General features: G+C 51.7%; 1 protein-coding gene across 1 annotated transcript; it reads left to right on the plus strand.

Annotated features, from left to right (window-relative positions):
- Window positions 1–8,434: 8,434 nt before the first annotated feature.
- On the plus strand, window positions 8,435–13,003 carry LOC128269344 (tudor domain-containing protein 7B-like). The gene is made up of 5 exons (XM_053006784.1): window positions 8,435–10,399; window positions 10,480–11,094; window positions 11,176–12,185; window positions 12,269–12,423; window positions 12,491–13,003. The coding sequence occupies exons 1-5, from the start codon at window positions 8,435–8,437 to the stop codon at window positions 12,724–12,726; spliced, it is 3,981 nt and encodes a 1,326-aa protein (XP_052862744.1). The 3' UTR covers window positions 12,727–13,003.
- Window positions 13,004–13,468: the final 465 nt, after the last annotated feature.

The raw sequence follows: 13,468 nt of genomic DNA on the forward strand, positions 1-13,468 counted from the left end.
CTCTCTCGCCCTCTCTCTTTGTCTGTCTCTCTCTGGCTGTCTTTCCGGTTTCTTGTCGCAATGTCTGGCTGCCGATGCGACCCTGCCAATGTCCTTGTGCGCTCAACTCAACGATTTCACCAAACAAAAAAAAACCGCAACGCAAACCACTCCAACGACGACGACGGTGGGCAAAATGGCCGCTCGAACACACAAAAACCGCGTCCCGCCGGATGCACAACGGTGTGTGTCGCTGTGTGTTATTAACACCTTCTCCGGATGGTCGGTGCAGCCTACGACCGCGTTCCATACCGACGCTGAGGGATCCCCGGAATGGCGGTGGGGGTGGCGATGACAGTGCCGGTGGCAGTAGCGGTGGGGGTGGCGGTAGCAGCAGCGGCAGCGTTGGTGGCGGTGGACGCGAGTCCGCGATCGACACTTTTTTGTCGGCCGCCGTGCCTTTTTATCACGAACGCGTCGACCTCTCGACGCAATTCATAGCGGCGGTCCGCGCCGCCTCGACCACCGTCGGAAGTCCGTCGTCCTCCTCCGCCGTCGCCAGCGGCAGTGCGCCCGTCGCTCCGGGCAACCGCCCCGCAGCGTACGCCCGCGCCGGTGCAGCAGCGCCCCCGGTGGAGCAGCGCCACCCAACGAACTCCAACAGCAATAACGGCGGCAGGCTGATGGCGACCGCTACCGCTGCCCTTGCCGGCTACATAACCCAGCAACTGCGGCGGATCAGTGGCCATCAACAGAGGGCGGCGGAGGCCAGAGCCGTGGGCGCCGACATACAGGCTGCCCTGATGAACAGAATCAGCGTACTGGCTGTCCTGAGCGGTGGCGGTTTCGACGGGCTGATGGCGGAGTCCCTGGAGGAATTTAGGCGCCATCAGCGAAGAGCGGCGGAGGAAGATGCCGCGGCCGATGACACACTGGGTGCCCTGATCAACAGGGTTACACAGGCAGCAGCCAATGCCGCACGGTATCCGCGGCGAACCCCCGCAACGGGGACGACGGCAACGACGACGGTGCGACGTCTACTACCCCGAAGATCAGCACCACCTCCTCGACGATACCGTCGGTGAGCACTCAAGTCTATTGGTGGCGCGAACGCCCGATTCGGGCTTTGGCCGCTTGTATCGAGACCCTCCAGCTGTCTCGGTCTACTGCCCTGCCTCTCCAGTCTGCTACACCGAGCAGGTCCTCGCTGGCCTTACGGACGCTGTCCTCCCATCGGGCTCTTGGCCTACCGACTGGTCTCCTGCCGTGTACCGTTCCCAATAGCGTTTTCTTTGGTATCCTTGTTTCGTTCATCCGTATAATGTGGCCCGCCCATTGCAATTTTTGTTTCTTTGTTTCGCCCATTGCAAATCAAAACTGAGCACTCAAGTGTATAGAGAAATTTTCAAAATACATGTTTCAATTTCAATAAAACCGATTTTACGTTTACTTTTAATGCACGTGGAACATCGAGCAGCAAAGTTTCTCATATGAAGGTATCTGGTCGGGTAAGTTTGAAGTCCACAGGACCGACTTCAATGCGCGCTATAGCACGTATTAAATTTCAAAATATTTCCTTGTCCTTATGTGCTTTTTAAGGATATGATGGCAACGGGTAATTTCTTCGGGTGAACTAACGGATCTTTTAAAAAACTTCAAACCGACTGTCAGATAAGCAACCAAAGTATTGGTATTTCAAACACACATACCAACACAAATCAAAACTGAGACGGTTCATTTTCGGTTCTTCAGTTAAGCTGTGACGGTTTATCGCGCTATCGTAATCCTTTCGTAGCTTCGCATTGTGTTTGCAAAATGGGTTTCAATCTCTTAGTTTCTAACCTTCATCCAAACATTACCAATCAGCAGTTGTTCAACTTGTTCGCACCGTACGGAAATATCTCTTCGACAACGGTGTACCAAACGGGTAACTCGCTGGGGCATGGCTTCGTAAATTTCTACCACGCGCAGAATGCGACACGCGCCATCGTTTGTATGAACGGACGCGAAATCTATGGCTTTCGGATCTACGTGGAGCCAGCACCTCAATGCGTAGGGAATCCAACCATTCAACCACAACAACAGGATGCTCGGTCGATAGGGCTACAATACATAAACGATATGATAATGGACAATATGGGCTTTTATTTCAATAAAAGCAAGCAGCAACCTCTGAGGCAGGCAGCAACCTCTTGCCCGGGAAATGTGGGTCGGAATATTCCTCAAATAGCCGAACCACGGAAAACACCTAAAACTCCCCCAAAAAAAGCCCAAACTAAGTGCACGGCGGATGCGGCGAAGAAAACAGCACTGTTTCAGGTAAGGTTGCTATTTTGATGAACTGTAACATTTTCCACGATGACACGATGAAAATTTGTATTTTATATCCTCTATTCAGTCGCTGCCAACATTTTGCATGTTGTCGACCGCGCGGAACAAAAGAGGATACTCGGTGAATGCCTGTTCACAGCGATCAAGGCCATTTGTCCGCAATTGGCTGACAAAGTAACCGGCATGCTGGTGGAACTTAACAATACGGACATACTGGACATGCTGGAGCATCCCGAAACCCTGAAGAAGAAAGTGAACGCAGCATTTGCGGTGTTACAATCCTACTACAAAGCCCAAACCTAATACGTGTAATGATAAAATAAAGTAGTTTTTGACTGACAGTGAAACGGCAAAGGTACAGTTCCTTTCTTTTTGCTTTGTTGCGGCTAAACAAGTACGGAACGGAAGAAGAGCGTTTAGTAGAGTTGCAAAATATAGATTATTCTACGACATTGTAACGGTTTCCGGCGAAAAGCTTTTCCCGCTTCGAGTGCCCTTATGTGTGCGTGAAGCCGCCAAAAATCACTTCTCTATCGACGAATGCGAAACGTAGCACTGTTTGACTCTTCACTCCTTTGGCCCCCTACGAGGTGCTCGCTCTTTTTCGCCTCGCCACTCTTTTGTTGTCATATTTTCTGCTTCATTAGTAGTGGAGCGGGAGCGACTACACGAGATCGCAGCAACCGTCATTACTGTCAGTCGGCAAGATTTTTCGGAAGAGAGCGGTTCGTTTGAGAAGTGGCAAGAGAACGTTCGAGTGAAGAGTTTGAAAAGAACGAAAGAGTTCGCGAGTGAAGTAAACGGCCGAAGGTGGGTTATAACAATCAGCATTCTTTTTTTACTACAAAGTTATTATTGCGGCAGCGAGATTAGTCAGAACGGTGTGTGAGTTGGTAGTGTGGCCACAGATTTGACTACACGGTGGCAGGCCATTTTGAATTCGATGAAGGTTCATCTGCCCCACACGCTGGCCTAATATTCTATGAACTCGATTACTGCGTGTGTGTGTGGACATCGTTTTAAAAAAATCAAAGTAGGCTCGAGTGTTCCGTTGCGGCAGCCGAGCTCAGTGTGGTGCTGTTGTTTTCTTTGCCTAATTATGTGCATGACCGCAGATCTGTACGATAGAAGGCAACATTCCATTCAATTGTGCTGGGCGTCCGTGCCCGTGTGCATGCAACAACGGCCGAGCAGAAGTGTACATGTGGTGGTAGTAATGGGGAAATTGGAGCACAAGATGTGGCCCACAATCTCAGCTACATATGCAGTGGGTGCGCGTGTGTGTGTGCGGGTCTGCCATTGGGGACGGTACCGTAGACCGTCTGCAAAATGGATCGTCATCGGCCTGCTAAGCGGGAAGATCCCTAACCTTAGAAAACTGTCACCATCCGCGTGGCAGACAAAGATGGGTCAATGAACGGCAGTGTGGCACTCCTCGAGGTGGGCGATCGCCAGAACGTAGAATAATGTCCAACGCATTCCTATTGTCAAGCGAATTCTATATTGCCGCATAACTTCGGTTCATTTTTACGACCCAACTGCGCGTCGCCTGCGTTGTGTACGTGGCTGTGTGTATCACTTAGATAACGATTCGATCGCACTGACCGACCGACCGACCGGAGGTGGTAGTGGTGACCCATCGCGCGCGGTGTGTTTGTTGTTGCTGCCGTGCACTGTTGGGGCCACGCAGCCGCCAACAGCCCCAGATCGGAATGCATCTTAGCGTGCGCGGCATTTCGCCACCGAAAGTCGCGAGCACACACACGCTTACTTGGGTTCAGAGAAAACGTTACTCTCCCCCCGAGTGAGCAGGAAAGTGAGAGCGGCGTGACCGAGAGAGCGCGCGCTACGTTGAATGTTTACTGAAAAGTAGCAATAGCAGTATTTTTTGTGGAATTCCAATTGCCGCAGAATGTTTCGCTTTGTTTACTTCGAACGAATATGAAAGGTTTCCAGCTCAAGTGGAGACCGACGGGCACATTCCAACGCGCGCTCATTCTTGTCGAACCCCGTTCGGGTGAGCGTGTGTTGGTGAGAGCGCCGCCTATTGCGGTTTCTTGACTCGCCGCTTCGTTCGCCGTCATCTCACACGTGGGACGCACTTTTTACGTTCCTTTTTTCTTTCGTCTGGCCTCATGAATTATGCGTCGTGGGGCCGGGTGGCGGCCCCCTATGGGATCGGCGGGGGGTTTGTTTATAAACCGAAGGTCTCGCTGCGTCGCCCGTCGGCAAAGAACGGAGCGAAAGCCGAAAGAAGATGTACATCAAACCGCGATGCATACTTGGATTGATGAACGGTATAACCTAAAAAAAATCGGTGCGCCATAATACTTTCGATTTTAAAATGAAAATGCTCTTGTTGCTATTTGTGGAGTGTTGTACACACATTTGGACACATCTGTTTGCCACACAAGAACTAGCCCCAGATAAGAAAACGGCAACCGGGATGAGATCATAGTTCCACCACCTCACCAAACTGCCAACACACATCTTTGAATGTGTGTACGTGTCTAACCTAGAGTGTCAGTCGGTGGGTTGATCAGAGACGGCTATGCACTTTTATTGTGTGACCATAATGATGATGGTCAAGAGAAAGTCGCGATATGTGGCGCGAAAGAAACCCCTAACGGTGTGGCCCCAGACCCGACAAAAAGAGTAAAAATCGGGCTTTTTTTAGGACTGTAAAACGAGACGGTAAAGTATAATCACATAACCTCGTCCCCAAACATATCCAATTCTCGGTTTAGCTTTTCGTTTCTCGTTCGATGACCACCGACGGAGCTGCGTGTTATGCCTCTCTTGGGTCCGGTTTCGGAAATCAATGCAGCGCGGGGGGAGCAGTCTGTTACGACGATCTTATGTCACCTGTAAGCCCGGTAAGCGTGCGATGATAAGGACGAAGGCAACAAAACGCAACGCTGAAAAATACTCGCAGTAGGCTTAAAGTAGAGAAAAATGGACAGAAAACTTTGAAACCTTTTCGTCATATGGAAGAAGCACGTTCAAGTATTTCACCCCGCTAGTCGCTAAGTGTGCCGTGGACCATTTGTCGAAAGAAAGGAAACGATGGACGACCCACTAAAACTGCACCCTGGAGCTGTGGCCGGGCCACGTTATTTGCATTCGAAATTCTTGTCACGCTGTCTCGGCTCGGTTTCACTTTATTGTGCGACTTTTGTCCGCTCGGCTCAGTCGGCCACACCGTGCCACAGTCATGTTGACACATTAACCGATCACAGTAGCCCGCCGAGTTTCTAATTGATGCAAAATAGAGCAATGAGTGGCGTGGCGAAGAGCGGCGAAGAGATGAAAGAACCGAAGAAAGTAACCTAGTTCGCGGCGGCGGTGGCAATTGGCACTGAGGGATCGGTTTTGGCAAACACCGCACACCCGGGGCCAATAATGTTCGCACAGACGACGCTGAATTCGTTACCTTTTTGCAAAAATTCTCAGGTACCTTGCTGCGCAAAATTTCATCTTCTTTGACGTGTTGTGTGTGTTAATTCGGTTGGCGAGTTACCAATCCCAAAACTAATCAATGACATACGCAGCATTGGAATTGTGGCTGTGTTTGAGTTTGCTTGAAAAATTGTGTTGATAAACTGGCCATCTGACGGGAATGTGTTGCCGAAAAGCACGACGGCAGGCTACGACACGCTCATTCACGTTGCAACAACATTAAACTATTTTTTCATTGTAACACCGAAACAATGTTACTGTCGAGTCTGAGAGCGGATGTTATTTGTTTGTCCATTTATGTGTTGAGGTTCAATTTTTTCACATTGAATGATGTCATATCGAACGTGTTTGCAGACAAATTTGCATGAAAATCAGTATATCAACCGGTTTGTGTTTTCGTCGTAACCTAAAATTAAATAAAAGCGGGTCTCAGGTCTCCCAGGTCTGGTATGTGGTCTCTTTGGCTGGACGGAATGCACGTTTTCCGGTGTGCGTGCTGGTCCTTATCGTCTATTTTTTCACTCTCCCACTTTGGCCGTAAGTGACATGATTTTACCGATAAGAACTGCCGTTGTTTGATTGTCCCGTGCGCTTTTGCGATCTGTGAAATGTTTATCGGCGAGTCGAAGGAAGTGAGACCACCCCCCGAGGTTCAGCGTTTTTATCAGTCTCAGTCATATCCTGCTTATCGTACTCATTTGTATAAATGCATAACGTTTATTCCTCTTCCATTGCAGCACCAGTTACAACCGCCCCGAACGGGGCTCCTCGTGGGGTTGGGTTCGAAATGATTTCATTTTTTCCAGATTTCCAATTTCCTGCCCAATAGAAACTCCTCGTAATCGGCCACCGCGGCACCACTCTCGCCCGAAGAGTTCGGATGATGATCGCAATCGCGAGTGCGATCGATTGCGCACGATGTGTTAATCTGTGTACTTCGCTGCCGCCGCCCAGATCCGCGCCCGTTCGAACCCCCAATGCTGTGTGTGGTGAAAATTGAAGAAATTTTTTACAACGATGCGATTCCATTTGGGCCACTTGTGGCCACACTGCTGCTGCTGCAGCTGCACGATGTTTGCGTTTTTGGTGTTTCCGTTTCACAGTTCTCTCCTCTAAACGGTGTTGACCATCCATCTCTCGTAACACGGTGGCTGGAAAGTACCGGGCCTAAGAAAGAAAACTCGTTTTATTTTTGTTCAACGCGTTTTGTAGAACGCGTTATCTTTTGCCTCAAAATTGGTCTCAGTTTCAGCGACAACCGCTTCATTCGAGTGAAATTTTGTTTCCGTTGAGCATGTTTTTGAGTTCGACGGACCGCCAGCAGTAGTCGCTCGGAGTCGCAAATCTGACGAATTCGGTCATTTCTGTGCCGCTTCGGCCTTCAATCGCTTCAATAACGCTATGTGGGAATACAAACTTTATGTAATTCCTTATTTTTATTTTGATCGGGATAAGTAAGTCGAGCGTCACGGAGAAAATGTTCAATGACTACTAGTCGAAGGATCGGAGAAAATGTTCAATGACTATTAGTCGAAGGAGCGGAGAAAATGTTCAATGACTACTAGTCGAAGGAGCATCGTTTGCTCGACCGTATTGCTAGTCTCGCGTCTGCTCGAATTCGAGTTCGCAGACTATTACAAAAAATGACTGGTGAGGACAAAAACGACAAAAAATGACGCTACAGTTATAACCGCCTCATTTGGCTAGGTCCTGAAACTTTTCTGCACATGCGTTAGAAGGCCGGCCACCAGCGCGGGCACTTTATTTGGCAAATATTTACTCTTTTCCGATCGAAGACGCTGTCCGTTTATGATTTCTTCACTGTCTCGGTCGCCTCGATCCGCCGATATGGTGGTCGGCTTGGCCGCTAAGATAGCCGGCCTCGCTTACAACGGCCGCCAATGTTACGCGAGTAGTGTGCGCAGTTTTCCAATGTGTGTTTGCCAGAGATACAGCTAGACCTTACACTGCGCGTAGCTCGCGCTCTGTCTTTGTTGTTGTTTCTCTCCGTGCAGATTCTTCTTGGCCACGCAACGGAGAGAGTTGTTTGTTTCCATTAGCGCAGCGTCCACGATAAGCGTGCTCTTGCTGCCAGCAGCTGACCAGCAGCTGACCAGCTGGTGGACCCGCAATCCCCCGTGGTGGAAAAAGTGAAGTTAATGGCTTTCCGTTCCCTTCCGTCGTCCCACTCTAGCTTCTCTCGTGTTGGCTGTGCTCGACTCGTCGGTTGGTCAACGAACAGAAACGGAGCATTTAATGGATGGTGCAAGACACCGCACAGACACAAGCGCACCATTTGGAAAACGGTTTCCCATTGCAGTCGTATATTTCCCCGTGCCGTTGGTTCGGAAAGGAAAAGTGGAGAGGAAAACCGAGTAGAAGCATAAATCACGCACGCTCCTGTCCGAATCCGTGGCGCATTTTCCGATGTTTTTTGCCGTGTTCCAAGCGGGAAGGAATTTCGGGCAGTGAAATTTCCCGACAATGTTGCTAGTGGCTGAGGGCGGTGCTCGTTCGATAGCGCAAAGATTAGTTTTCTGTCCGATCTCGGCCATGTCTTGGACACAATTTTTAGACTGGCTTTATCTGACTTGGTTTTGTTTTCCTCTTCTTTATGCAGACATCGTCTACGAGTAAGCTAGTTTCAAAAATCACATCGCCTACAATGGCAAAATCTAACGGCAACATGTCGGAGGAAGCACGGGTCGTCGTGAAGAATATCCGGTCGGTGGTGATATCCCGCGACGATGCCTCGACCGTGCGAACTATCACGGGCGATTACCTCAAGCTCATTGGCGAGCAACCACCATACGCGAAGTTCGGCTTCGCCAGCCTTGATGATATGCTAAAGGCGAGCGGAGAGTTCCTGGCGAAGCGTGAAGACGGGCAGACGAGAATTTACGCCAAAGCGAAGAGCGATTCGGCGCACATCTGTGACATGGTAAAGGCGCAGAAACCGGCTAAACCAACTGCGAACCGTTGCATCCGGCCGGCACCACGTTTGCCGTCAGTCGGTGCCCGAGTTGGTGGTAACAGTACCACTAACCAAACGGCATACAGTCGGATGTACTCCGAGCAAAACATGGGCCGCAATCGGGGATCACCCAGAACTCGACCGAGCAGGTTCTTCGGAAACACTGCCAGCAACAACAACAACAACAACAACGGTTGTGCTCCTCTTACAAAGAGTGAGCTGTTGCTTCGGGCCATAACAAAAACATCGCAGGGCCGAGGAGGATCGTCACCGGTGAAACGAGGCTCACCGGAAGCGAACAATAATAGCCAAATGAAAAATTATAACCTCCGCGGTGGCGCCGCTGGACATCCCCAACAGCAGGTGCTTCCGGCGAACGATTTACGCCATGGGCTGAACGAACGAGCGAACCTCCGCGGCGGCGCTGGACATTCACAACAGCAGGTGCTTCCGGCGAACGACTTACGCCATGGGCTGAACGGCAGAAATACCGGCCTGAGCCGTTCGTCGGTCGATATGCGACAAACGGCAACCAAACCGGCCGCACCTTCCTCCACCGCTTCGAAGCAGCAGCAGTCGAACAGTGATGGCCAGGCGAAAGTCCAGGCCGTCAATCGACCGACGAACAGCCACGTGATCGCTGGTTCCGGTCGAGTAATTCCTCCGTCGGTTGCACCACTGCCCCTAATGGACAACAGCGTGCCACGAACAGCAGAGTCCACAGGCCCAGCGGCGCACTCGGTGGGCGCTCGGAGCACGACGTCGAAGAGCGTGAACTCGCGGCTCCAACAGGCGCAGGGTCCGGTGTCACCAACAGGCGCAGGCACCGGCTCACCGGCGTACCAACGCGCACAATCGCTCGATGAACGCTCCTCGAACGGCGGTAGTGGCCCAGCCGCCACGCAAGAGATGATTACAACCCAGAAGACACAAAGCAAACTCGGCGATCGGTTAACCCAGGCTGCTGCCGACCGTGGGGCAGATAAACCGTTCTCGTTCGCATCCTCCCAGTACGGCACCACCGAATTTAGCTGGAACGATCAAAACGCCACACCAGTCGAGCTGCTGGGGAAATATAGTGCCTCAAAGGGGTACGATCGGCCGGAGTATAGGTACTTTCGGCTCAAGAACGGCATGATCCAGTGCAAGGTGAACGTCAATGGGTCACTGTACTCGACATATCCTGCGGAATTTGCAAACGAGTTTGAGGGCCAGTTCGCCGCCGCACTCAAGGCGATCGAAGCGATACGGGCCGACGAATCGCGCCACAGGCACGAGGTTTGCCTGGAATCGGATTTGGAGGTTGCGAATCGTATTTACGAACTATTGGCCAACTACCCGAACGGTTTGTTCAGCAAGCGGGTTCCGGAAGCGTTCCTGCAGACGCACCGGTCACTGCTGCCGGATCACTGGTTTTCGATCATCGATCGATATCTGGACCAGCTGTTTGTGGTGGAGGACGGACCGGGGGATACGATGGTGTTTGCCTGTGAGCAACCGTCGATGTCGGATGCGGCCTCCAACACGTCGGAGGCACGGCAGATGGCGGTGAACGAGCTGCAGTTACCGTGGGACCAACAGTACTGGGATCTGTACATCACGAACCCAGTTTCGACGGTCGAAGTTTGGGCACGGCTCGTTGGTGTCGACTATAGCGTAAGTGTTCGTTTTCGTTTTCGTTTTCCCCCCGTAGTCAACAACGAGTCTTTTCTTCCCTTCGCGCGCCTTTTTCGTAGGATAAAATGGATACGCTTATAACAGACATCGAAATGGCGATGATGAGCGCCCAACCGAAGGCGGACGAGTCGGAGGCGGCGGTCGGCGAGTACCTTCTTGCGTCGGTCACCGACTGCTGGTACCGGGTGCGTGTGGACGAGATCAACTACGACACCAACGAGTGCCAATGTTTTTTCATCGACATCGGCGACAAGGAGCAGATCCCGCTGGACCAGCTGTATCAGTGCGACCCAAAGTACCTGGAACTGCCCGGTCAGGCCAAACGGTTCACGCTCGAGGGGTTGGAAGATTTCAGCGAAAATCCGAAAGCGAAGCTCCATCTCGATGCGCTCATCAGTGGGCGAGTGTTTATCGGGGAGATTCTGACGAAGCGCGAAGAATACGAGGAAGTCGAACAGGCCAGCGGTATCGGGTCGGGGCAGTTGAAGCTGGCACTGTACGATACCTCGTCCGACCACGATGTGCTGCTGAACCCGGTTATACTGAAGCACATCTGCGACGATACGCCGGAACCGGCACTAAACCGGAAGGATGTAAATGCGGTCACTATTTCGTACATTGACGACCAGGGCGACGTGTACGGTCAGCTGGTTGGTACGATGGAGTACCTACAGGTAAGTCACCAGAGTTTGATTCGCAATGCGGCTGGGTTTATGTAATTCTCTTTTCTGTCGGCTGTCGGCGCGCCACCACAGAAACTCATCACCAATCTGACGCAGTCGAACGCGCTTGACGGCAAGTATCGGGGTCTGTACAAAACGAAAGCCGGCGACCAGCAGCAGCAGCAGCAACATCAGCTGTACCTGGTGCAGGACGAAACGGATGGGAAATGGTACCGGGCGGAACTGGAGGCCGAAGAAGCGGGCCCTTCCTGTCGCATGCGGTACGTGGACGTTGGTTGCCGCCGGTGCACCAACGTGTCCAACATCTATCGCCTCGAGATGCTCAGCCTTGCGCTCAGTCGCTACCCACCGCAGGCCATCCGGATGCGTATGTTTGGGTTGGACCTCACCGAACCGCAGGTTCTCCCTCGGCTTCGTGCCCTGCTCAAACCGGCCATGCGAGCGGTGGCGAAGGTGTGTGCGATGGCGAAGCTGTCTCCCGGAGCGTCCGCTTCCTTGCCCCTGGTCAGGGTCTTCGTGTACGTTTCGCAGGCAGGCAGCGAGAATATTCCCGTCTGTGTCAACGATGCGATTGCCTTCGAGAAGGAGCTGGAACTGTGCTCGGAACTGATCAGTGCGCCGCGCATTTCGGACAGCGTGCTGAGCAATGGTTCGTCGTCGTCCACCTCAAACACCTCCTCGTCGCTGCAGTCAACCTTTGGTGCCGGTGGCGGTTCACTATCCAGCACCGACACGAAGGATCTTGCGTTGCGCTTAGGTGACCTCAAGTTGGAGACTGGTAAAAGCAGTTCGTCTGGCTCTTCCGCCACTTCACCCACTACAGCAGCAAACCCGAAGGCTGCCGTCGCAAAGCTGCCCCAAATGACGCTGCCCGCCGTGGGCCAGCTGTTCGACGTGAAGGTGGTGATCGCTTCGAGTCCGAACTACTTCATCGTCCAACCGTACGCTTCCGCCCAGCAGCTCAACCGACTGATGCACGAACTGCAGGACTTTTGCATGAAGAAAGGCCAACCGGTTCGGAAGGAGCACGTGCGACAGTACGAGGTGTACGCGGCCCTCAACACGGACGGTCACTGGTATCGGTATGTGTCCCTGCCTCCCGTCCCCGTGGTATTGTTTTCGCACGCTCGTCAAGCCTCTTCTCTCTTTTCTTCCGTTCCGACAGTGTATCCGTCACAAACATTCTACTTGGCCCCACACCGATCCATGTGTTTTTCTGCGATTTCGGCCGGATCGGGATGCTGGATGTGAGCGCGTTGCGTGTGCTGCCAGCGAACTTTCGCGTCCTACCGCAACAGGCGATCAATGCCAAGCTGCACGGTAACGACGAATGCACGGCCGTTCCGGCTCATCGTCGCTCTCACTCACTTGCGCCATTTCGTTGTAGGTGTCAAACCACTGCACAAGGACTGGCAGGCAGAGGATGCGGTCCGCTTTCAGAAGCTGACGGTGGAGCGCAAATTCGCCAGCATCGTCCGGGGCGTCCAGGCGGACGAGCTCAATCGGGACGAAAAGCTGGTGGAGCTCGAACTGATCGACGTTTCGAGTGAGGAGGATGTCTACGTGCACAAGACCCTCGTGGACGAAGGTCGTGCCGTGTACACGGCGGCCCAAACCGTTTAAACAGAGACTGCTAACCAACTCTGGAAAAGATGCATGTGCATTAACATTACCCCCCTTAGTTTCATTCTTTTCAGCCTAGCTTTACGGTCGATTTCTATACGGTAGATTTCCTTAAGCGGTTTCGAGAGTAATGGTATCACTATTTAATCGAATTGACTCTTTTTAGTAGCTTAAACGACGCTAGAAGCGGTCGGAGCAGGCAAATCTCCTTGCGCCAAACGAGAGTGTTTTAAAATCGACTCATCATCGAGAGAGATGAATCGCGCGGATTGTCGTTTTTGTTTTGCTCTAGTATTGACAGGCAGCATTCCATAATTAAATCATTATTTATTAATCACTAACAAGCGGTAAATGTGTCTCAGAAAGAGGAAACGCTAGAGCGCATACTCGTATGAATTCTAAAGTTGCGTGTTCGCTTGGAGCAATCCTCGTACGGGATTCGCTACGGCACAAACAGCTTTTCGCTTAACGAAGCTTGATATTGCTCCTCGTGGCACCAAAACTCAAACTCTTTTTTTTTTTTTAAACGGTCACACCAAAACGGCCTTATGATAACCCCGAAACAGGGATGAATTCTGTTAGTGTGTAACATGTTATTATTTATTAGATTTTTATACCTACATTTATATCCTATTATTCCTTTCCATGCCGCCGGAGGCAACGATGTACGATGAGCGTCTGATGAAATTAAACGTTTGAAGTATGAGACCGTATCAAAGCAAGCCGTCTTGGACGCGGCCGT

Source organism: Anopheles cruzii, chromosome 2, assembly GCF_943734635.1.
Source record: "Anopheles cruzii chromosome 2, idAnoCruzAS_RS32_06, whole genome shotgun sequence".
NCBI lineage: Eukaryota > Metazoa > Arthropoda > Insecta > Diptera > Culicidae > Anopheles > Anopheles cruzii.